At 38.6% G+C, this 23,085-nt stretch overlaps 6 protein-coding genes, 1 long non-coding RNA gene and 1 pseudogene across 15 annotated transcripts in view; 3 read left to right on the top strand and 5 right to left on the bottom strand.

Moving 5' to 3' along the window:
• LOC125801152 (uncharacterized) overlaps window positions 1-4,975 on the bottom strand; it is a 261,943-nt gene extending 256,968 nt beyond the window's left edge. For 2 of the 5 annotated variants that reach the window (XR_007438630.1, XR_007438632.1), the window contains exons 1-4: window positions 3,667-4,975; window positions 1,951-2,247; window positions 1,442-1,859; window positions 779-899 (exon numbers count right to left, since the gene is read on the bottom strand). Coding sequence is in view for 1 of the 5 variants with exons in the window: in XM_049477356.1 (XP_049333313.1) it covers window position 2,247; window positions 3,277-4,922 (1,647 nt within the window). In the remaining 4 variants the exon portion in view is untranslated. Of the gene's footprint in view, window positions 1-136; window positions 282-562; window positions 900-1,441; window positions 1,860-1,950; window positions 2,248-3,276 lie in introns of those variants that run through there. The other 3 variants (XR_007438631.1, XR_007438629.1, XM_049477356.1) reach the window with 3 other exon arrangements.
• LOC111189801 (uncharacterized) overlaps window positions 1-12,775 on the bottom strand; it is a 253,995-nt gene extending 241,220 nt beyond the window's left edge. The window contains exon 1 of one of the 2 annotated variants that reach the window (XM_049477653.1): window positions 12,424-12,775. The gene's annotated coding sequence lies outside the window, so the exon portion shown is untranslated. Of the gene's footprint in view, window positions 1-11,409; window positions 11,489-12,423 lie in introns of those variants that run through there. The other variant, XM_049477654.1, reaches the window with a different exon arrangement.
• Window positions 1-23,085, top strand: part of LOC125801377 (zinc finger protein 239-like) — a 503,775-nt gene that overhangs the window by 446,439 nt on the left and 34,251 nt on the right. The gene's annotated exons all lie outside the window — the stretch shown is intronic.
• Window positions 1-23,085, top strand: part of LOC111188821 (zinc finger protein 658B-like) — a 241,480-nt gene that overhangs the window by 184,144 nt on the left and 34,251 nt on the right. The gene's annotated exons all lie outside the window — the stretch shown is intronic.
• LOC125801399 (zinc finger protein 239-like) overlaps window positions 1-23,085 on the top strand; it is a 240,236-nt gene that overhangs the window by 21,975 nt on the left and 195,176 nt on the right. The gene's annotated exons all lie outside the window — the stretch shown is intronic.
• Window positions 8,194-10,066, bottom strand: LOC125801476 (uncharacterized). The gene is made up of 3 exons (XM_049478253.1): window positions 9,006-10,066; window positions 8,741-8,915; window positions 8,194-8,609 (listed from the first exon to the last, which is right to left on the bottom strand). The coding sequence occupies exons 1-3, from the start codon at window positions 9,283-9,285 to the stop codon at window positions 8,282-8,284; spliced, it is 783 nt and encodes a 260-aa protein (XP_049334210.1). The 5' UTR covers window positions 9,286-10,066; the 3' UTR covers window positions 8,194-8,281.
• On the bottom strand, window positions 13,710-14,170 carry LOC125801621 (uncharacterized). Its single transcript, XR_007438828.1, has 2 exons — window positions 13,936-14,170; window positions 13,710-13,843 (listed from the first exon to the last, which is right to left on the bottom strand). It is a non-coding gene; the product is annotated as an uncharacterized LOC125801621 (long non-coding RNA).
• On the bottom strand, window positions 16,864-22,196 carry LOC125801316 (zinc finger protein 501-like; annotated as a pseudogene).

A 23,085-nucleotide genomic window follows, 5' to 3' on the forward strand; every position in this document is an offset into this window, starting at 1 on the left:
GTAAGGACTACAAGCATAGTGTAACACTTCTCATCTGAAAATGAGACACAGACACAAATAAAATAAGATTACACAGAGGCTGTAGCATTATATGTGAAATCTAATGAGAGTTATATTTGAAAATATATACCTTCATTCTGGTTTTCCATGTCCTTAAGAGATGCAAGATCGCCTGTCTCCATGATGGCAATTGCCTTCAACTTGGGAATGATGGTAGCCTCCCATCTTCTTAAGAACAAATCTCCTTTTCCCTCAAACATTTTACCAAACTCTGTATCAAGCTTTTAAGAAACAAAAAAATGAGACATTTTAATTTAGGTACATAATACCAGCTATAACACACAAATTGCCAAACTGAGTTCCAAACAGGCCACAGACCTTTTTTCACTTTTATCATAAATTAACTTACTGAGAAATTCATATCACCTCCATGAGTGCACATGTTTTTCAGCTAAACGGTGTTATATAATAACCCTTAACAATATTATCAAGTTATTTACATTACACATGGCATAAAACTGACAGTGAGCCCTAATGAAAAAGCAAAATGTAATGTACCTACCAGAGTTGGCATATCCAAGAAGCGTGGGTATTCCTCAAAGATTTCAGACAGGGAGAGGGGAATGTTTGGCTATCCATGATCTGCGCCAGGTGAAGGTTTTCTGCATTGCTGCTTTGATCGATGAAATGTTGTCTGTAGAAGGCCTGAGCCTTTTCATCAAGTTGATCCACTCACTTGTCCCACTACCATCTTCCTCCTCCTTGTCCGGATTAGGACCATCTTCACAGCGTCGTTTGTTTGACCTATAATGCCGCTGACCATCTTCTAGCTTTCGACGAATGTTGCGCAGTCTCATTTCCAAAAATCCAGAATGAGAATCTGGATCGTAAAAGTGCTCCTGGCATAAAAAAAAGTCAAAAGCATAACAGAAAAAACAGTAAGAGCAGCTACTGGTAAGATAATGTTGTTAATAAATAAGAATAACATACATCTCTGGAAAAAACTATATATTTTCAAATGTTGTACTAAAGCTAAGAGAAATGTACCAAACAAATCACATAAATACAAATAATTAGATGCCACTTCACTTTTTACTTTTGGCATTTAACTGCAGTACAAAATTAAGAAATAAAAAAAATGGCATTTACAAAAGATGCTAGGGTTACTGTTGCGTTTGTTAGTCTTAAGGATTTCATTTTTTTTTGTTTCAATCTCTAGTTTTCAGATTTAATTTATGTACACAAATACACTAATTGACATGAAAAAAAATATCTGAAGAGCAGTTTTATTATTATTTAAATTTGAGCAGATGCTTATCCTTACATAAGCTAACCACAACATAAATAACATAACATGCATGAGCAAGAATCATGCCCAATTTTAAAAACAATCAATATGATTTTGTACAATCTACAACTGAGAACCAAAGCATGTGCTTACAAATCCTTCCCCGTTTCCATCCACCTGGACTCTCAGGGAAGACAGCGATGATGTTCTTTGCTAGAGCCACTTTTTCAGTACTTGTTGGATAAGTAATTAATAGAAGAAAAACAAAACCAACTCAAAACTTAAATATAAAGCATTTACTCTGCTGTACTTTAGCAGTGTTATACAAGCCACTATAATTTGCTGTATTTTTTTTTTTTTTTTTTTTTACTTTTCTTGAATATGTTAAAAAGGTGGTTTGTTTTACTCACAATCCATGCTTTTCCACCAGGTCAGATCCGCACACTTTAACAAGCTTTATTCTTGCTTTTTCTGTCACAGTGCCTTTGGTTTTGAGTTCATCAAGTGTCTCTGGTGCTTTCTTTTCCAAAATGGACCTCAGTTTTTCATGCTCTTGTGAAACTTGAGTATGCTGCACAAAGAAAATCAGCATCTACTAAATGTACTTTCTAAAAAAAAAAAAAAAAAAACCAAATGCAGTAATATAATATAAATGTAAATACCTGAGCTTGGGACACTGAAGTGGCCATAGGTTGAGATGATTCAGTCTCTTTGCATGATAAGAACAGCTGGAATCTATCTAAGTTCCTGATGTCTACATTCCTATCTACGTCAATAAATTCCTGAAATTGTGGGTTGAATTTTAGAATTCTCACAACAACATATCCAAGTTGTTCTGCCGATGCTGTTTCAATAAGATGCTCAGTGTTGCCAACATCATAGATCTTCCTTGAATATTCTCTCTCATCCCTGTAGATGGTGGCAAGAACTTGAAAAAAACTTGTTGCAGTTTCTTGGTTCTGAAAACAAATTTGAGAAGAAATTAAACATGAGAAATCTTAAAAATATAGTGCCTTAACTCTCTATCTCCAGCACGCCACTCTACTCTCACAGATAGCTAACTAACTGGGTTATCTATGCATTTTTTTATTTTATTAAACTATTGAGGAAACTATGGAAGCATGTTCCCGTCGCCTAAAAAAGTAAAAATAATCCAGCACATTTTTTTAATTATTATTAAGTAAACTGCTCTCATTATTTTGACATACTAAGTCATTATTTTGAGATAGTAAGTCATTATTTTGAGATACTACGTCATTATTTTGTGAACTGTTTTCTGCTGTAACAGTAAGGAGTTGACTAATTGAGTTCCACATCGCTGTTCTGCTCAATTATACACATACATACCATACAGAATAGTCGGAGCCACAGCCACTCTCTTTAACACACTAAAATAGAAGTCCAGTGTGTTATTAAATTAATCTAATCTCTCCGGAGGCTTATTTTGATATTGTATGATTCTTCTAAAAGCACCAATATTTCTCAATACCTCAGAATATTGAAATAGTATCTAAAAATAATGACATACTATCTCAAAATAATGAGATAGTATCTCGAAATATTGAGATAGTATACCAAAATAACGACTTAGTATCTCAAAATATTGAGATAGCAGTTAACTTAATAGTAAAATTATTATTTATTTTTTTTAGGTGGCAGGAATGGGCTTCCATAGTTTACCCAGGCAGTTAGCTAAGCTAGTTAGTTAACCTAGGTTAGCTAGTCATGCACCAAATTTAGCCAGCTAGTTAATGTTGAGCTAACATTATTAAAAACAGGCTGCTAATACCAGCTACGTCCCTGTTTTGGCGACATTTCCTGACTAAACAATGAAGTCGAGCTAAAGTTACACTTGCTGGCTACCTTATTTGGAGAACTAGCTAGCTAACACGAATTTACAACTTAATATATTTTAAAATCCAAATCCAGCATTAAGGCTAATTTAGCTAACCTATGTTGGCTTACTAGCTAGCATTAGTAAGTGTTACCACTTTCTGGGGGACACTCTGTCCGGGCCAGCTGCCTTCCTGGGGTGAAGTCTCCTCAGCTGTCTCCTTACTTCGTCTGCAGTAAAGTTTGGTGGACTGGTGGAGCTGATTTGCCTGCCAGCTGATAGTGTTGATGATGAAGATGGTGGAGGTGAGGGTGGTGTTGGTGCTGATGAAGATGGTGGAGGTGGGGGTGATGGTAGTTGTGATGAAGATGGAGGAAGTGAGGAGGATGGTGCTGATGAAGATGATGATGGAGGAGAGAGTGGTGGTGGTGATGAAGATGGAGGTGAGGGTGATGGTGGAGTTGGAGGTGATGGTGGTGGAAATGGAGATGATGGTGATGATGCAGGAGGGTAGGAGGAGGGGGCAGCAGGAGGACATTCAAACCTGTTGTAAAAGTTGTTAAACTGGTTTGCTCTGTCCACACCCCCATCTACTGGATTGCCGTTGTTGTTCTTGCACCCAGTGATGGTTTTCATAGCACCCCAGACCTCCTTCATGTTGTTATCTTGCAGCTTTCTTTCCACCTTTTTCCTGTAAGACTCCTTGGCCTCTTTAAGACGTACCTTGAGTTCCCTCTGTACGCGCTTTAGCTCTACCAGGTGTCCATCTTTGAACGCCCTCTTCTTTTGGTTGAGGAGGTCCTTGACGGTACTGGTAATCCAGGGTTTGTTGTTTGGAAAGCAGCGTACAGTCTTTGTGGTAACAGCAACATCCATATGGAAATTCAAGTAGTCTGTAACACAGTGAGTCACCCCCTCAATGTCCTCGCCATGTGGGTGCAGCAGCACGCTCCAGTCAGTGGTGTCATAGCAGTCCCTTAGGGCTTCCTCTGCTTCAGGAGACCAGACTCTGAATGAGCGTGTGGTAGTGGGCTGCCTCAGTACCAGTGGTTTGTACTGAGGCTGCAGGAAGACCAGGTTGTGATCTGATTTCCCCAGTGGTGGTAGTGGAATAGCCCTGTATGCATCCTTCAAATTAGCATACAGCAAGTTTATGGTTCTGTTATTCCTGGTTGGACAGTCCACAAACTGGAAAAAGGCAGGCAGGGTAGAGTCCAGCGTTACGTGATTAAAATCTCCAGTAATCACATAGAAGGCGTCAGGGTACTGGGTCTGCAGCGCTGCGACGGTGGAGTGGATGACGTCACACGCCGCCTGCACGTCCGCTCTCGGCTGAATGTAAACACAGACGAGGATCGCGTGAGAAAGCTCCCGCGGCATGTAATACGGTCGGAGACTCACCGCTAAAAGTTCAATATCCTGGCAGCAGATCACCTCCTTCACGTTTACATGTCCAGGGTTGCACCATCTGCTTTTAATGGAGAGCGCGATCCCCCCACCTTTCCGCTTGCCGCATAGCGCCGGGTCCCTGTCCGCTCTCACTGTAGAGAAGCCGGGTAGCTCCACGTTAGCATCCGGCGTGTCGGGGGTGAGCCAGGTCTCGGTGAAACACAGCACGCTACACTCCCTGTAGAGCTTCTGATACTTCACCAGACAGGCTACCTCGTCAGTTTTGTTGGTCAGTGAGTTTACATTCCCCATAACCACCGACGGAACTGAGGGTTTGAAAAAAAAAACACACAAAGGAGACGGAGTTACTGGAACAGGCAGCCACTCGCGTCGGCGCCGGAAGTTGTACATGGGCACCACATTACATTTAATCCACCGGTTGACACTTCATTAGAGCGGTTTTTGGGCCACGGTATATATATTTCGATATATATTAATATTAGAGCTTAGATTACCTGCCCAGGGCGCCGAGTGGTCCAGCGGTCTAATGCGCTGCCACTATGAGCGGGAGGTCACACGTTCGTACCCCCTTTCATGCAGCTTTACCATCAGCTGCCGGCGCTCAGAGGGAGCAAAATTGGCCCTGCTCCCTCCGGGTGGGTAGATAGCGCTCTCTCCCTATCACGTTTTAAGGAGGCGCCGGGACGAGGCGTCTGTGAGCAGATGAATCGGACCCTAGCCGCTGTGCTTTCCTCCGAGCGTGCTAGCTGCTCAGGCAATGATTCATCAACAGCAGCTGAAAAAAAAAGGGCTGACTGACCTCACACACGTCGGAGGAGGCGTCTGCTCATCCACATCCTCCAAGAGTCACAGGTGCCACCGATGATGGGGATGCACAAAAAGGGGTGGGTCAATTGGATAACCAAATTGGGAGAAAAAAAAAACAGTTTATCTGCCCGGACCCAACCCGACCCAAGATTTCCCACCACATTCCTCGGGCACCAGGAAATAGTCTGTGACACAGGCACCTATTTTTAATGCTATATTTATTTTATATAAAGCTCTGGCATGATAATCACAATTTAACCAAATATCCAAGTATTATCATTAACAAAAAACAAATGAAATAATAAACTGAAAGTAAAAAAACATTTTTGTTTACCAAAACTAATAAAAACAGTAATTAAAAGAAAAAAGTAACTTATTGGAACTGAATTGAGAGTTTATAAAACTAACTACAATGACCTGAAATTGAAAATACCCTTAGTTTTTGTGTTTGTTAATTTATTTATAAGCGCTATTTCCACTCCAGCAGTTTAAGAGCAGGTGGTGTTGATGGTAGTTGATCATTTTGGTGAAAATTGGGAAAACCTGTAGAGTTCACTCTAAAAACCAACTAAAACTGAATTGGATGAGAAAAGGTGAAAATAAAATAAAATTAAACTATAATGAAGCATTCAAAACTATTATAACCTTAAGTAACAAAACAAACTGTTTAAAATAATTCACCAGTTAGAATGTTATAATCATGCAGATCTGGGAGCTTCTCCACTTGTCCGCGTTTGACAAGTAGCGCTGTGTTTAGCTGTTCTTACACATTTTTATTAACTGCAACACTCTTTCAGTGTTGCAGTGTTCATTACATTATTCTGAACAGATTTTGCTTATTCAAACAGCCGAAAACAGCCAGTTTATGGTGGTGTGGAGAAGGAGAAACACTCACTGCAGCCACCAACTGCCTGGCCATTCAGTACCAAAATTAAAAAAACGCGGGATATGGAAGACTACTGTAGAGACGTTTTCCTGTTTCTTTTTCCTTCACGAGCAGCCCGAAGTTCCTCTTTCAATTGAAGAATTTCCCGGGCACAGCGAGGGTTACAGCAGGTCTCCCCCTCCTCCTGCGGCTAGGACACTGTAGAGCTTAGATTCTCTGCCCGAACCTGACTTGAGTTTGGATCGGGCTTCGGGTCGGGTTTGGGCAGAGAATCTAAGCGCTACAGTGTCCCAAGAGATTTCCCACAGCATTCCTAGCAAACCCACTCCAAATACGACTTAAAACTAACTGAATTTTAAGAGAGAAAGTGAAAACAAAATAAAATTAAGCTATAGTAAATTGTTCAAACTATTATAACCCCGTAATTTACAAGTTAAACTGTTTACAGAAAGGTGCCCCAGTTAAAATGTTATAATCACGCAGCTCTGGCCGCACAAGCCAGCTGTTCTTTTTTTCCATTTTATGGGTCGGGCTCGGGCAGAACGTGCACGAGCTCAGGCAGGGTCGGGTCTGATTTTTTGGGCCCAATCTAAGCTCTAGGACACTGGGTTTGGCGTTGACTGTGACCCCGGGGCGGGCTGGGTTGGACTGTGCTGCCGGATATGTCTTCCCACACACGGGGCAAAAAAAGTAATAAAAAAAAACTTAAAATTAAAAAAATTAGGAATGAAGGTGAAAATATTACTTAAATGTAATCAGATTACTTAGTTGTCATCGCAGCATTGTCCGACCTGGGGCCTCATGTACTAAGACTTGCGTGGACTTCCTACTAAAATGTTCCGTACGCTCAGATCTGAAAAGTTCCGTACGCACAAAAAAATCCGGATTTATCAAACCGTGCGTAGGCAGAATTCCACGTACTTTCTCTTAGTACATCACAATCAACTTGAAATCAAGCGCAAATGCACGAAAGCATCACACTTGCCACGACTCCTCCCTCAATTACGCAGAGTATAATGTTATATTATTATTATTATTATTATTAATAATAATAATAATAATAATAATATTATATACGCATAGCGTATAATTACCCATGTTTTAAGTTTTATTATTCTAAGATAAATGCTTTCATTTAAATGCTTTAAATGAGTTGCCTACCAAAAAGACACACGTCACGCACTTAGCTTGTTTTCTTATGCTCTTGGAAATCTAAAACTGCTTATAAGCCAGTCATCATCATGGGCCAAAAAACATAATGGTCACGGAAAATGCACGCTCAATTCGGCCATTAGCAGTATTTTCCAGTAATGCCAACGCTGCATCTCCAACAACTCCAGCGCAAACCTGATCTAGGCTAAGTGGAAACACGTTAAACGATTATTTCTGTAAGACAATGAAACTGTCTGATTAATTTACTTTATTTTACCCAATAATGCTTACTTCAATGTGTGCATAAAGGATATCTTAAAAGTTGTAATTTCAATGCATCGCCTCTAAGTGTCGCCAAATGACAAAAACACAATACATACGCACAAAAAAAAAGGCGTACGCCCAAAACAAAACTTCCGTGGGGGAACGCACTTTCACACGTTCAAGTCAAATTTAGTACATCAGACCGTGAGCGTGAAATATGGCGTACGCAATGTTTTTGTGCGTACGCACCTTTAGTACATGAGGCCCCTGGACGTTACTACCGCTTCCCTCGACCCTGTACGTTCTTTTCACCCTCATTGGCTAAAAATATTTAAATACAGTTCTAACTATCATCTAAACACACGGAAATCGCCAATATTCACCCTTTCCCTCCCAAAAAACAGCTAAAATCCAAAACATAACCAATTACCACTGACCTAAATCACTGAAACAAAGCAAACACCCTCTAACTTTAATAAACAGACTCAAAACGAACTGCTTTGATGGAATCCTGAAATAGAGATAAGTTACAGAGAGACAGGATACTTCATCTTCAGCAATTAACACTTTATTAAAACAGAGCTCTGGGAACGACTTCCACTCACAAGGAGTTCATTTCTTTCTTACACATACAGTTTGACTAACAACCGGCTGGTCTTGACGACCAGGCGCTAACGGCCAGATCTTGCAAGTAACGGACCTTTAATACAGAGAAGTATTTTAGATAACTTAATGAGTTTGTGTCCTTTGTCTCAACTGCCTTCCTCCGCCATGTACAGTGACGTCCTTCTGTAGATCCTTCAGGCGCGCCTTTATCTGTGCATGGATCCTTTTGGAAGTCCCTCATGCTGAGTTTTGTTTGGGTTGCAGGCAGGTTGTTTAGGAATTTGAAGAACTTGTGGATGTTTACTAGATTAATTCTTATGGTCGTGGGTTTCATTCGGTCTGTTTTCAGAACCTCCACCCACCTGTAAACAATAGAACATAGAACAAAATACAAACCCAAACAAACAGTTAATTTAATTCCACAGTTGGATAACAAATTAATGGTAAGTATAACTTACGCTAATTAAAGATAAGTATAATTTTTAATACTTACTCTGCAATCTTCGTTGAGCTGGCTAAAAAGGAAAAGTCCCCCTTCAGGAGCTTGCCCTCTCCTGCAAACAAAAGAAACCTGCGGACGTGGCTCCGGCAGGTTTTGCCGTTGTCTTTCACTTTGCTTGAAGGATTGACCCCGACACAGAAGACAAAAAAGTCTTGTAGGACTTGTTCTGTAAAACATAATTTTTACATGAATAAAATAGTTAAAATTGGAAAACATTTTTGCCTTTAATATGAAAAATGATAATAGATGCACGTACCATATTTTGGGGCATGCTCTGTTTCAAAATCATCCTTTCTGGAAAATTTATTTCGGAGCTTCTTCTGGGGGCTTGCCATGTAGAGCTGCGCTATCCTGGAGAGCTCCTGGCTTTTATGCTGGCAGTCCTGCCTGGGGCATTCTCCCTTCCCCAAACCCAGACGTGCCTTGAGCTCCTGATTTTCTCTCAGAAGCCGCTGGCAGTCTGTGTTTGAGCAGTTGGGTGTGAGGTCCTGGGTGGTCTCTGCCGGCGCTGGCTCTGGTTTGACATCTGTGGACATTCCAGGTGTTTCAGTGTCGGGTGGGATGTCTATGGACCTCCCCAGTAGGGGTGGGAATCTTTTACTATCTCACGATTCGATTCGATTCCGATTTTGGGGGCCACGATTCGATTCAAAATCGATTTTTGATTCAAAACGATTTGATTTATAAAAATTTATTGAAAACTTATTGAAAAAAAAGCCTCTAAAATATACACTGGTCCTGGAGAAGGTAATGTGTTACAAAAACAATAAAATGTGCAGGAATGTGGGTCCTCAGTGACAGAGGAATCACTGGGATATCACAATGACGTTAATGAACAATAAATAAATAATAAATAACACTGCTTTATTACCAGGCTACTAGCGGTGGTGTGTAGGTGACGCTGCTGGGCTGATGTGATGATAGCAGTGGAGAGCTAAAGTTCAGGAGCAGCTGCTGATTAACTAGTTAATTTAAGGTGGTTGTATTTCTTCAGAAAGGGGGCAGGAGGTGGAGAAATTAATTCATATTGTCCATTCCTTAATTCCTCTGTGATGGGGAGCTGAAATTAGCTCTGATTAGCTTATTGTTATTTTTCCGTTCCGCCTTAAATGCTGCAGCCCGCTGCCACCTGTAGCGTTATTTAAGGTGGAACTGGAAAGTTAGCTTGTTAGCTAGCTAACAGTTACTGAAACTAACTACTAGCGATCTTTTTTATGCTTGTTATGAAGCATTCTGCCATAAAACATTAAAACTACACGTTAATCTAAGGTAATATAGTGCTTGTTCTGCCATCTTACCGGTGATTCTCATACACCTACGCTCTGTGTGGGTCTGACGGTAAGTTCAAACTGCAGCGGCCACGGTCGCTTTGGGCAGTGGGAGGCGGAGCGAAAAACGCTTCGTGCCGCTGCAGTGTGAACTTACCGTGAGGGGTAGGGCCAAGGGAAGAAATGGGATTGGACCTTAGAATCGATTTTGGGACATTTTAAATCGATTCTGAATCGTAGTAAATGAGAATCAAGATTCTTATGTGAATCGATTTTTTGGCACACCTCTACTCCCCAGGACTTCCGCTTTCGGACTGGAAGTCCGCCGATGTCCCTGGCTGCAGGCTGGGTCCGCCGCTGCTGGTGCATCGGGGGGTGGTTGGGTCCATCGGTCATCCTGGGTGGTCTGCCTGCCGCCTAAATCCAGCACGCTGACCATCAGCACCTGGGGATGGGTTGCCCTCAGTTTTCCTAGCTGCTCCAGGATGTACTGTTTTTTGCACCTTGTGATGATGCTCTTAGCTTCATCGGGCTATAAAACATGTAAACACATAACAAGACATTAGCTTATAAGTACTAACGTATTACAAAAATCTTGAAAGAAAAAGCGAACAATTTGTTTCACATACCGTTTTATCAAAGTGGCATTCTGCGTAATGCCTGTCGAGCCTTTTAACCGTTTTCCCGCATTGAGGCTCTTCACATCGAAACAACCCCTTTACGCTAAATATTAATAATATATTTTAGTTTATGCAATTCCGTATAAAAATATGTATAAATAACATTTTTACAAGTAGTCGAGTATAAAGTATAAAAGTTGCTATTCTGTTATGTTTTATAAGTAGTAATTACCGTCCGCTGGAGAGGCTCAGGAGCAGGGCCTTCTCTTTGGGATTCGCCACGTTGTGGAATCCAGTCAGATGCTTAGGAAGATTCGAGTATGTGACGTGGCAAATAGGGCAGTGCTGGTGCCTCATTGTGTCCTCTAACCAAAAATGTGCCAATTTCTGGAAAGAAGGTGGATTAAGCGTTATAAGCTAATTCTCGTTTTTAAGGATGACAGGGCACAGTTGAGCCATTAGCTGTGCCTCGCTAAACCTCCTTCTGCTCTCTGATGTCACGTTCGCTTTTGCGCAGTAACAATATTTTTTATATATACAGTACAGGCCAAAAGTTTGGACACACCTTCTCATTCAATGAGTTTTCTCTATTTTCTATTTACATTGTTGACTCTCACTGTAAGCATCAAAACTATGAATGAACACATGTGGAGTTTTGTACTTTAACAAAAAATGACCTGGCCTCCACAGTCATCGGACCTGAACCCAATCAGATGGTTTGGGGCGAGCAGGACCACAGAGTGAAGGCAAAGGAGTAACAAGTGCTAAACACCTCTGGGAACTCCTTCAAGACTGTTGGAAACCATTTCAGGTGACCACCTCTTAAAGCTCATTGAGAGAATGCAAAGAGTGTGTGTAGCACTTTAGACAGGAACGTGTGACACGTACACTAAGGTTACACAAATTAACAATATGGACCATAATAATGGACCAGTTAGGTTCGCTCTGGGAGCAAAGTACATGAAATAAATGAATCTGAATGAATCTGAATGACCAAACCACAGGTAAATATTCACTTTCAGTTCCAACTTTCAGTTCCAACTTTAACCTTTCAGTGAAAGTATCAATCAAACCTAAACACCCATTTCTTTTTTTCCCTAGATTTATTTATTTAACCTTGGTAAGTATTAACTATTACTATTTATTTTGAGTCTAGTGTTAGAGTTAGAAATGTATTAACTATTTAAGAATCCTTCAGATTAAATATTTAGATCAATTAAACCAAAAACACACATTTAACTGTTATAAAAGAACAATAACAATCAATAAATCAAATGTCAAAATAAATACATCAGTAACCAATAAACTTTTCCCTTTTTTTCACAGATCTCAAATCTTTAAATAAAATAAATTTTACTTCTCATGTTCTGTTATATCAAAAGTTCAGTCCACTCAATAATCAAGAAAAAAAACTGACCTGTTTAAGTTAGATGAAAACAGTGTCTGAGTAACTCATATCATCTCTACTGTTCACACAATTACAGTCACATGTCTGTGGCTTAGCAATAGCTTTACATTCAGCAGTATTATTACAAAAACAATACCCAAATACTCTGAATACAGTTTAATAAGTGCTATTTTCCTCACAGTTGTTCATACACATTAATACAGCTTCTCCCACAGCTTATTTAGCAGTATTAGCTTAGCTGTTTGTAATGCACTCAATGGCATTAGCTTAGCATAGTGAGTGACGTTAGCCGCTAGGCTAATTAGCGCTATTTTACAGCTCTATTTACTCTTGGCTATTTCAGTCTAAAAACACACTTTTCTGTGTTTTAACACTCACCGAATCTCTCCCGGTGTTCTTACACCATATTTTAGACGCAGTTTGAAGCAGAGTTCTCCGTCCACCTTCAGGTTCCCCAGGGCTAAACAGGAGCGTTTGGGCAGCTCACAGTCAGAGAACTTTCCTCCCTTACTCCACACGGTAGATCCACAGGTTCAGCAGCGGCACTCAGCTCTTTACTGATTGTTTCTGATTAAAAACGCTGAGTTCTGGAGATTTCTAGTGTTAGTGTTCTTAATATTACGAGCTGAAACAGTCTGTTCAGAAGCTCTCTCTCCATCTCCGTCTCAGAGAAGTTTTTCTGAGTTAACACAACCAGAGTTAACGCCCACTTTCCAAAACATGACCCGCCTCCGTCTCTTACAGGAATATAATTGGCTGCTATTTTGTGCGTTGGATCCTCTGGGAATTCTGATTGGCCGCTTTCAGCGCGCTGTACTCTCGAAAGAAGTCTGATTGGCCGCTTTTTAGCGCCAATTTTTATTTCTTTTGTGAAATAAATTAAAACTATTTATTTGAAAGAGTTTTTGTTTAGATTTTTTTTATACAAAAAAATATATAATATATATATAATTATAAATTATTATAATTTGCATTCTCCATTTATCCACTTTATCTGTGTCTTTGTGACCCATAACTCCACATGTGTTCATTCATAGTTTTGATGCCTTCAGTGAGAATCTACCCAGATAGCAAAGGGACGTTGAATCAACGTTGATTCACCGTTGAACCGTCAACGAAGAACCGTTGAAACAACGTCGATTTCCGACGTTGATTCAATGCAAATGTGCACATACTGATCAACGTTGAATCAACGTCGAAAACTGGTTGAAAGCAGACGGCAAATCAACCCCCTTTCATCCATTATATAAACCATCTGATTATTGTCGGTTTTGGTTGTTTTTTCGACGTAAAATAATTCCTGCTTTATCTACAACAGGAATATAATAATACTACTACTTCTAATAATAATAATAATAATAATAATAATAATATCATTATTATATGTTGTTAATTATAGTATTGTCGCTGTTATTGTTATTTTTTTACTATGATTATTAATAACAATAATAACAGCGACAATAATGACAATGATATTACTGTTATTATTATTAATATTATTGTTGAACAACGGTAATATTATTAATATTAATAATAATAATACTAACAATAATAATAATAATAATAATAATAATAATAATAATAATAATAACAATAATACTAACAATAATAATAATAATAATAATAATAATAATAATAATAAAAATGAATAACACCAACAGATCTAACAATGCAATGATGTTTAATTATAAACCATAAAAATACATGTAAAAATAACTGAGCACAAACATATTTATTAATTAATTGTGAACTAAACAACAAAACAAAAAAGATGGTGTCCACGTGGCTGCTGCTGGACCTAAACAAAAGAAATATAAATGGAAAATATTAAGTTTTAGTATACGGAGTTTACTGTTCACATACGAATCAAACCAAAACAATGTAGCAAACCTGTTATTATTTATTTCCGCGGAACACCGCCTTCCCTCTCTGGTGCACACTTAAGCCACTTTTTAATGGTGTCTGCGAACTGAAGCTGAGTGCTCCCAGGGAGTTGTTTCTGGAGAGCAGCTGAAAAAGCAACAAAAAACAAACAAAACATTTTCGTGGGGCTGTGTTCAGAGTTGTATTACAGTGAAAGTTAATACCAGTTTGCCAGGCATTTAAGCAGTGGGAATTTGGCATGTTTCACTTATCCTCAATTCAGAGCAATCCCATTTAAGCGCGTTTTCTTAAATCACGTCCCATTAGGCCACTGCCTAAATGTGAGAACACCCTATTTCACCCTAATTTTTGTTAATGTTACCAACAAATAAATATATTGCGGTTCATCGCTAAATAGGTATGAAAAATAAGAAGTAAACTATCATAATAAATAAATAAATGAATAAATGTAGATTGCTAGATTACATGAAAACTTAAAATGGGGAAATAAAAAGCATATAAAATGATATATAACATAATTAAACATTATATACATATAAAATTCAGTGTTGTGCGTGAACGAGTTCAAAAGAACGTGTTCATTGAAAATGTTAATTTTTTCGTGAACGTTGAACTGAACACAACACATTTTTTAATAAAGAACTTGAACGTGAATTAGTTCACATTATGTGTCATGAACGGCAGACATCACTGTAAATGAACGTTGGAATTTATTTTCCATTGAAAACTTAGTGACATCTGTTTTCTCTTTTGAAACGCAACAAACAGATCAACAGACGATGCCATCTCTACTGCCCTCCACCTGGCTCTCACCCACCTGGACAACAAAGACTGCTATGTTCGAATGCTGTTCATCGACTTCAGTTCAGCATTCAACACCATCATCCCTCAGCATCTGATCGGAAAACTGAGCTTGCTGGGCCTGAGCTCCTCCCTCTGTAACTGGGTTTTAGACTTCCTGACTGAGAGAGACCACAATCAGTCAGGATTGGAAACAACACCTCCAGCACCACCATACTGAGCACCTGCGACCCCCAGGGCTGTGTGCTCAGCCCACTGCTGTTCACTCTGCTGACTCATGACTGTACTGCAAAGTACAGCTCAAACCACATTGTCAAGTTCGCTGATGACACAACTGTAGTTGGCCTCATCAGCAAGAACGACGAGTCAGCATACATCTCTCTAGAGGAGATAAAGTCTAGTCTGTGCAGTCGAAGCAGTCCTGCAGCACAGCGTCTCCGTCACTGGGCCACACAGTAATGGTCTTCTGTGTGGGTTTGGAGCGTCGCAGCAGGGGATGGAATGTGGGGACCAGCATGATAGAGATGTGGTCAGAGAGCGCGGAGGAGCTGTAGTCTGCCCAGTGAAGCTTGGGTATTACTGTCCATATTGGGGCACGTGAAGTTGGGTTCAGGACCAGCATAAAAACAGCTCAAAATAGGGTTTTCGCTAGGAGCGTAAGAGGCCGCTGCACTACTGCGCGCTGCCATCTTTTCATTCATCTTTTTTTCACCGCCATCTTTTCATTCATTTGGTCAGTAAAATAGCAAATGCTGTGTTTGGATATCTAACTAGACTAGCTACCAATAATAATGGTCAGTAAAACAAATACTTTGTTTGGACATTTAGCAAGGCTACCTACTAATAAAAATGGTCAAAATCTCAAATGTAGAATTTGGTAATTAAGTGTAGTTGGTGAATGACTGTGCTTTAAAAAAAAACGAAACAACACAACCCACAAGCATTCACAATAAAAAAAAAACAACTTTATAAACATATGAATACAAGTTAAACACATGCTACTCTACCTTTGGAAGTAATTGTATATTTAACCCTTTTAAGCCTGAACCATTAAAATATATTTCTTTCTGAATTTCAATCTGAAATTGACTATTATGTTTCACTTCAACACAAATACATTTCTATGTTGGGCGCCTTTGAGTATTTAACAAATAATAACAAGAAAATATCAGGCCTATAGGTTTCATGTAAAACATATGTTGAGAAAACACAATGAGATTGAAGATCTGCAATATAAAAGCTGTTTATTAAAACAAACAGATGAGTAAATATAGAGGTGAAGCAATACAAAGATAATAGTTTGTAGTGGATAAAAACAATTAAGGAACTACATGATTTGGATATTCTTAGTAAATTTGAAGATTAAAAAACCTTAAGCAAGATATAATATTCAATAAGGAAAAGATAAGAGAGCATAAAACTTGAGTAATACAACAACCAAATATCCCTCTATGGTAACAGATTTTTAATCAGAACGACTGAACCATAGACCAACGAGAACACCATCAGAGGGAATGAACGAGCCTGCAACCTTACTGCGCTACACAAGCCCGGAGGAGGTTGATTTCAGTATGGGAACTACGGCTGGAGCGTTTTATTTAACTTCTGGAAAGGATTTTGTTGGCCTCTCTGCAGGGTCTGGATGCTCCTCCGGTCCACACGGCAGTACCCGGAACAGTGTCGTCTCTCTGTGGCTCTGGGTCTCACTTTTGGGAGCACTCTCTGGAGTTCCTCAGGTGGTGTTTTCAGTTCTTCTTTCATACAGATGGGCCTGGCGGTTAATAGCATTAAGCTAAGCTATGCTAAGCTTGGGGAGCTGAGGATGGCTTCCACAGAGTGAAAACAGAGATACTAGAAATTAATAGAAATAATGAAATCTGCATAAACTAGAAAAGAGATTAAAAGCATTCAAATCATAAGCTCTGAAGATTTGGCTCAAATGTTTAGTTGCCAGCTAAGAATCCTACTCTAACTATCACATTTATCACACTAAATTTTAAAGACTAAGTTTTTTCACTTCTTCAGAACTGAACTCCTCCCGTAACTACCCTAAGCGCTGAGCTCTGTCTCACGAAGAATGTCCTGGAATATTGAACATATAAGAAAACATAACATGGAATTCAATAAACATGATCGATGATTAAGATTAATTTTGCTGAACCTGTAAAATCCATTGTTAAATTCAGTTAATTGGCAAGGTTAAACATTTGTGTCCGAAAGACTTATGATTTGCCTTTTAATTGCCTTCAAACTGATCTAAGATGGAGTTTTCTCTCCTGTGTGAATGCGCTGGTGTTTTTTGAGTTTACTCTGTTGAGTAAAACTCTTCCCACAGTCTGAGCAGTGATACGGTTTCTCTCCTGTGTGAATGCGCTGGTGTTTTCGGAGATTACACTGCTGATTAAAACTCTTCCCACAGTCTGAGCAGTAATACGGTTTCTCTCCTGTGTGAATGCGCTGGTATTTTTTGAGAGTACTCGGTTCAGTAAAACTCTTCCCACAGTCTGAGCAGTAATACGGTTTCTCTCCTGTGTGAATGCGCTGGTGTATTTGAAGAGTACTCTGTTGATTAAAACTCTTCCCACAGTCTGAGCAGTAATACGGTTTCTCTCCTGTGTGAATGTGCTGGTGTATTCGGAGATTAATCTGTTGAGTAAAACTCTTCCCACAGTCTGAGCAGTAATACGGTTTCTCTCCTGTGTGAATGTGCTGGTGTATTCGGAGATTAATCTGTTGAGTAAAACTCTTCCCACAGTCTGAGCAGTAATACGGTTTCTCTCCTGTGTGAATGCGCTGGTGTTTTTTGAGAGCACTCGGTTCAGTAAAACTCTTCCCACAGTCTGAGCAATAATATGGTTTCTCTCCTGTGTGAATGCGCTGGTGTTTTCGGAGATTACACTGCTGATTAAAACTCTTCCCACAGTCTGAGCAGTAAATACGTTTTCTCTCCTGTGTGAATGCGCTGGTGTTTTTTGAGACTACTCCGCTCAGTAAAACTCTTCCCACAGTCTGAGCAATAATATGGTTTCTCTCCTGTGTGAATGCGCTGGTGTTTTCGGAGATTACACTGCTGATTAAAACTCTTCCCACAGTCTGAGCAGTAATACGGTTTCTCTCCTGTGTGAATGCGCTGGTGATTTTTGAGAGTACTCTGTGCAGTAAATCTCTTCCCACAGTCTGAGCAGTGATACGGTTTCTCTCCTGTGTGAATGCGCTGGTGTTTTTTGAGATTACTCTGTTTAGTAAAACTCTTGACAGAGTGCTGATGTTTCTCCATGTCGGGACTTGGCTTCATTTGTCTGTTAAATGCAACAATTTGTGTATGTTCTGGAGATTCTTCTGGATGGCTTGTGCTTCACCTCTTTCAGCAGTTTAACATTGCTCTTGTTAAATATCCCGGTTGTTGGTGCTGAATTTCAGGAGAATATTTTCATTTCTGGAAAAAACAAAGAAAAATGCCATTGAATATTAAAATAAAAGCAGGTCAATTAACTTAAGAGAACTGTCTAAATCAGTTACACTATACTGATAAAACTACTGGGACATCTTCATTTACCATAAAAGCTTCTGTACTTTTATCCCAGCCGAAGTCCACAGTGTAAGGGGGCGCTGGTGGTCCTCCAGCCACTAGAGGGAGGCCACCTTTTCCCACTTGCAATAATCAGGCTGACACCTGTTTAATGCCTTTATAAGGGTGGCCCACTGTTCAAACAGACAGTCAAAATTCAGTTCAGGTCCCACTAGAAGCTGAGAACTTTCCTAGATTGTTAAAAAGAAAGAAAAGTAAATATTTAAAAATATTTAAAGCCTCATTGGGAATTCTCCAGAGGCTGCTTTATGTTTCCCCCTCTTTTTTTAAACTTTTTAAAAGTTTTCTCCCTTTTGTTAGTTTCTGAGTAAATGATTTAAAGTTGGTACTAAGAAAATACTTGTTTCCTATTTCCCTGAGTACTTTTATTTAAGTTCTAGGATAAAACCAGAGTGCCTGTTGTTCGATCACAATTATTTCACAATTCACAATTTCACAATTATTTGCAAATAAAGAAGTTTATGAAACATGTTATGTTTCTTATTTATGCAACTAAAAGGTAAAGCTGTGTGAAATGTAGCTTATTTAGAAAATTTAGCTTTAATTGCTTATACAAAATATTTATTATATTATGGTTACATTACTAACACAGGAGCAAGCTGACACCTGAGCATATTGAAATGCTTGTCTTTGTATAAAAAGAATCTCCCCATCATGCTCGGACTGCAGGCACGGCAAACAGTTGGAATTGAAGGGAGTGTGTAGATGGGGGTGGAGCAGCAAAGTGTGGAGGAGATTCGGGAGTAGAAGGCATTTTGCTTTTAAATAGTTTACAATATTTGCACTGATTTTTTTAAGCTTTGGTTTACACTTGTTCAAAAGCACTGATGAGTACAGCACTCAAGAGTACTGATGCTGTTAATAGACTATTTTCTACTCACTTTGTGTGTTTTGCTTTTTTAAATACAATTTACAATATTATTTGCACTTATGGCTTTTTAAGCCTTGGTTTACTGTCGCCATTTCTCATTGTTATTTATTATTTTGTCTATTTTGAGTTTATTAATTGCTAAATAAACAGGTCAGTTTCTCCTTACCAACCAAACACACCTAATTATTCAAACACACCTTATTCAGCTGGCTACTTGTTATCAAGAGTAAAAAGCTTTTCAACATGAGTTTGACAACAGTAAGTACGTTGGCTAAATAACTTTAAACATTAATACATGCTCGGATAGGCCGGTATCGGTATCGGCCGATATCGGTATCGGATCGGAAGTGCAAATAAATATCGGTATCGGATCGGAAGTTCAAAAAGCTGGATCGGGACATCCCTAATCTCTGATATTCCCCCCACATTCAGCGCTGCTATGTTGTGAGGTCAGTTCAGTGCGCTGTAGCATTAGCTAAACTCTAGCATTAATCTAATTACTACACTTAAACGATCTCGTAATACAGAGGATCCAGTGATGTCCAGGAGGAAAATGTACACAGAATAAAACGTACAGGGTCCTAAACATATGTATTTAGCACAGAATGTGATAGAGGTAGAGCTGGGCGATTAATTGATTTTTTGATTAATTCTAATTTACAGTTAAGGACAATGTGTTTTTATGAAAATCGATTTTCTCTGAGTTTTAATTTTGACCACCGAAGCTCCCCTGTGGGCTCCTGTACTTCAGAGTGAGCTAGCACACCATCCAAAGTAAAACAAGCAACTGTCCCTGACACATCTTCCAACTACGTACCAGGTTCTGTAAGCACTACAGTTTATGATTTTTTGCATATTAATGAGAAAATAATAATTTTTTAAGTTTGAGGGTGCATTGTGTCAGTACCTAAACTAGCTTTCGAAAAGTTACCAGATGTTTTGCATTGTTTCTGTTTTTTGTTTGTTTCTCGTAGCACTTTAACCACAAAGGGGACATTTAAGTGAAAACTAAATAAATAAAAAGTAGTTTGTAACAATTTCTTTAATTATATTTTTAGTAGGGGAAAAAATCTGTTTAAATCGAAAATCGGATAAAAATAAATAAATAAATAAAATATTATTTTTTTGGGCCATATCGCCCAGCTTTAGATAGAGGCGAGTTTTTGAATGGCCTGTTCATTTTTGCCATTTACAAAAACAGTTCAGACATGAAACCCCAAATATGGGCATAAACAACAACATGTCACCGACTACAAAATGACTACACAACTGCGATGGCCTATTGTGATCCTAAACGATTTTCTGTCAAAATAAAAGTCCCCCTAATATGTAATAATATTCTGTTTTATATCTGTAAAAATATATATTATAAAGTAGTTTAAAATTAATTAAAAGGTTTTTCAAACTTATAAATGCATGAAATAATATAGTAAATATAATAAAATAGGTACTAAAATGTACGATTGTGAAATAGTACAGTATAAAACATGCTGTCAGCAGCTGAATTAAATATATCTTTCTTTATAGTGTTACTTCTGTTAAACATTAAATCACATTGTTTGACACATCTATATATGTTTAACAAAATATTTTAAATGCAGATAACATTACCAATAAGTTTACATCAATTAACCGCGCTTACAACGTGCTAAAAATTCCTTTAACTACGGTGGCCGAGAAAGCCCAACGCAGTGCAAATTGAAAAGCGCTGCAAAAGCACAAAACACATCCATCAAAATTACAACACAGGCGCAGCAAATAGAAAAACGCGCTGCAACTAGAAAAACGCGCTGCAAATAGAAAAACGCGCTGCAAATAGAACCACAACACAACGGAAGTGAGTCACAACACAACGGAATTTTCCCGGGGGACCTTAAAAGATACTGTACCAGCTAAGCTGCGTCTTCAGTAACGTCTCGGACTTCACTATGTGTACAAAGGACAATAAGTGGCAAACAAGGCGTTTTGTGAAGCAGAACTTTTAATAATATGCACACAACCGTGGTAATCACAGGTAATAAACATAACTTACTTTTCAGAAGCTTGTTTGCCACTTATTGTCCTTTGTATACAGCTGGTACAGCATCTTTTAAGGTCCCCCGGGAAAATTCCGTTGTGTTGTGACTCACTTCCGTTGTGTTGTGGTTCTATTTGCAGCGCGTTTTTCTAGTTGCAGCGCGTTTTTCTATTTGCTGCGCCTGTGTTGTAATTTTGATGGATGTGTTTTGTGCTTTTGCAGCGCTTTTCAATTTGCACTGCGCTGGGCTTTCTCGGCCACCGTATTTAACTGAAGACTCATATCATAATTAACAGGATCTACTACATTTTTTAACATTGGTAATTTAGTAATATGTGATACTGTCTTGTTAAGAGTCATTTAACTATTTATTTATTTAAGTATCATTAAAGAAGCACTGTATGGAGACTATATTCAACAGTAATGGTTTAGCTGGAATTTCTTAATAACAGCGGGGCTAAATATATTGTAATTTTTATGTTCATTATTACAGTGAAATAGCAAATTTTCTGTTAAATCAGTGAGCCAATAAATGTTACGTAGTAAAATTCCACTTCTTACCTGAACTTCTCCTCTCTATAATCACTAAAATCACTAATTCCTGCATTCTTAAATTTAACATTTTACAAGCTGACTTTTTATTTTGACGGGAAAGTCACATGACTTCCCAGCAACTGTGAAACTGGATTTAGTAGAAGGAAATTTTGAAACTAAACTAAACTAAACAATCTGAACTAGAGTAACTAAGAAATGAGTAGAGACTTATCACACAGACTTAAGAAGGAATTTCCACAGAACTGATTTATCTCAGGTTTAGTTCAGATTAATCTCAGGTGTGTGTTAGTGATGTAGGGGAGCGAAGGCAGGAGTGTGAGGCTCCGTTATCCTGTGTATGATCTGTAAACAAGAGAGAGAGAGAGAGAAAGAGATTCTCCATACCTTCTGTAGTTCAGCTGTTCCTGCTCTGTCTCCTCTCCAGCTACAGACCCCGGAAGCTCAGCCTCATCCGGGTTATGGAGAGCCCCGCCCCCTCCCCCGCTATATCACATTATACCCCATCACCGCTAGAGGGAGACCGCGAGGGAGTCCTCAATGCATGGAGCTGAATGGAGCTAAACAGCTAAAACTCTCATTTAAAACACTGTATAACTACTTCTCTGGGGTTTTCCTTTAATTTTACAAAGTAGAACAAAGTATTTCACTAAAATAGGAAAGAAAACGTACCACTATATTTCCATTTTTCTAAAACTAATGTTTTTATTCAGTAGATTTACTCTCATTACTGCTACTGATGCTGGAGTTACACACAGAGCTGCAGTTTAAAAGCTTTAATAATTATCTCTGCGATGACTAAATAGTTATAGTTGTTCTGTTTTGAGGAAATGATTGAATGTTTTATTCTAAAAAGTATCAAACATGTATAAATTGTTATTCTGCTAAAAGTAATAATTTATAAATGTTTGATACTTTATAGAATAAATTTTTTTTATATGTTTTTATACATTTCAGACTGTTGAGAGGCTTGAGATTCAGATAGTTTTTTCCTCTATAGAGATTCTCTGATTGCTCCTGTACAACTTCAACAAATAGCACTTACTAATTATTATGGAAAGGTCAGTGTCGTTGTACCAATTGTGAAATTGATTCCACTTTTTAAATCTCATTTAAATTTCATTTAAAATTGTATTATTACATTTTATTTACATTTACCTTCTTGATGTCCTGCAGCTTCTTGAAAAGGAGATCGTACTGCAGCAGATCTTGTTTGTTGCTCACCTTGTCTAAAGTCTTACTATTTATGTATTCTGAAAGGTTTTCATAAATTGAGGTCATTCACAGCTCCTCCCTGTAAAATCACTCTCTGACATCACAATGGAC

The sequence above is a fragment of the Astyanax mexicanus genome, chromosome 4 (assembly GCF_023375975.1).
Source record: "Astyanax mexicanus isolate ESR-SI-001 chromosome 4, AstMex3_surface, whole genome shotgun sequence".
Lineage (NCBI taxonomy): Eukaryota > Metazoa > Chordata > Actinopteri > Characiformes > Acestrorhamphidae > Astyanax > Astyanax mexicanus.

Coding starts and splice junctions, on each gene's coding strand:
- LOC125801476 (XM_049478253.1), bottom strand. CDS start 9,285: ATGTCCACAGATGTCAAACCAGAGCCAGCGCCGGCAGAGACCACCCAG. Junction 8,916..9,005: donor AGAGCATGCCCCAAAATATG/GTACGTGCATCT, acceptor TATGTTTTACAG/AACAAGTCCTACAAGACTTT. Junction 8,610..8,740: donor AGCTCAACGAAGATTGCAGA/GTAAGTATTAAA, acceptor TATTGTTTACAG/GTGGGTGGAGGTTCTGAAAA.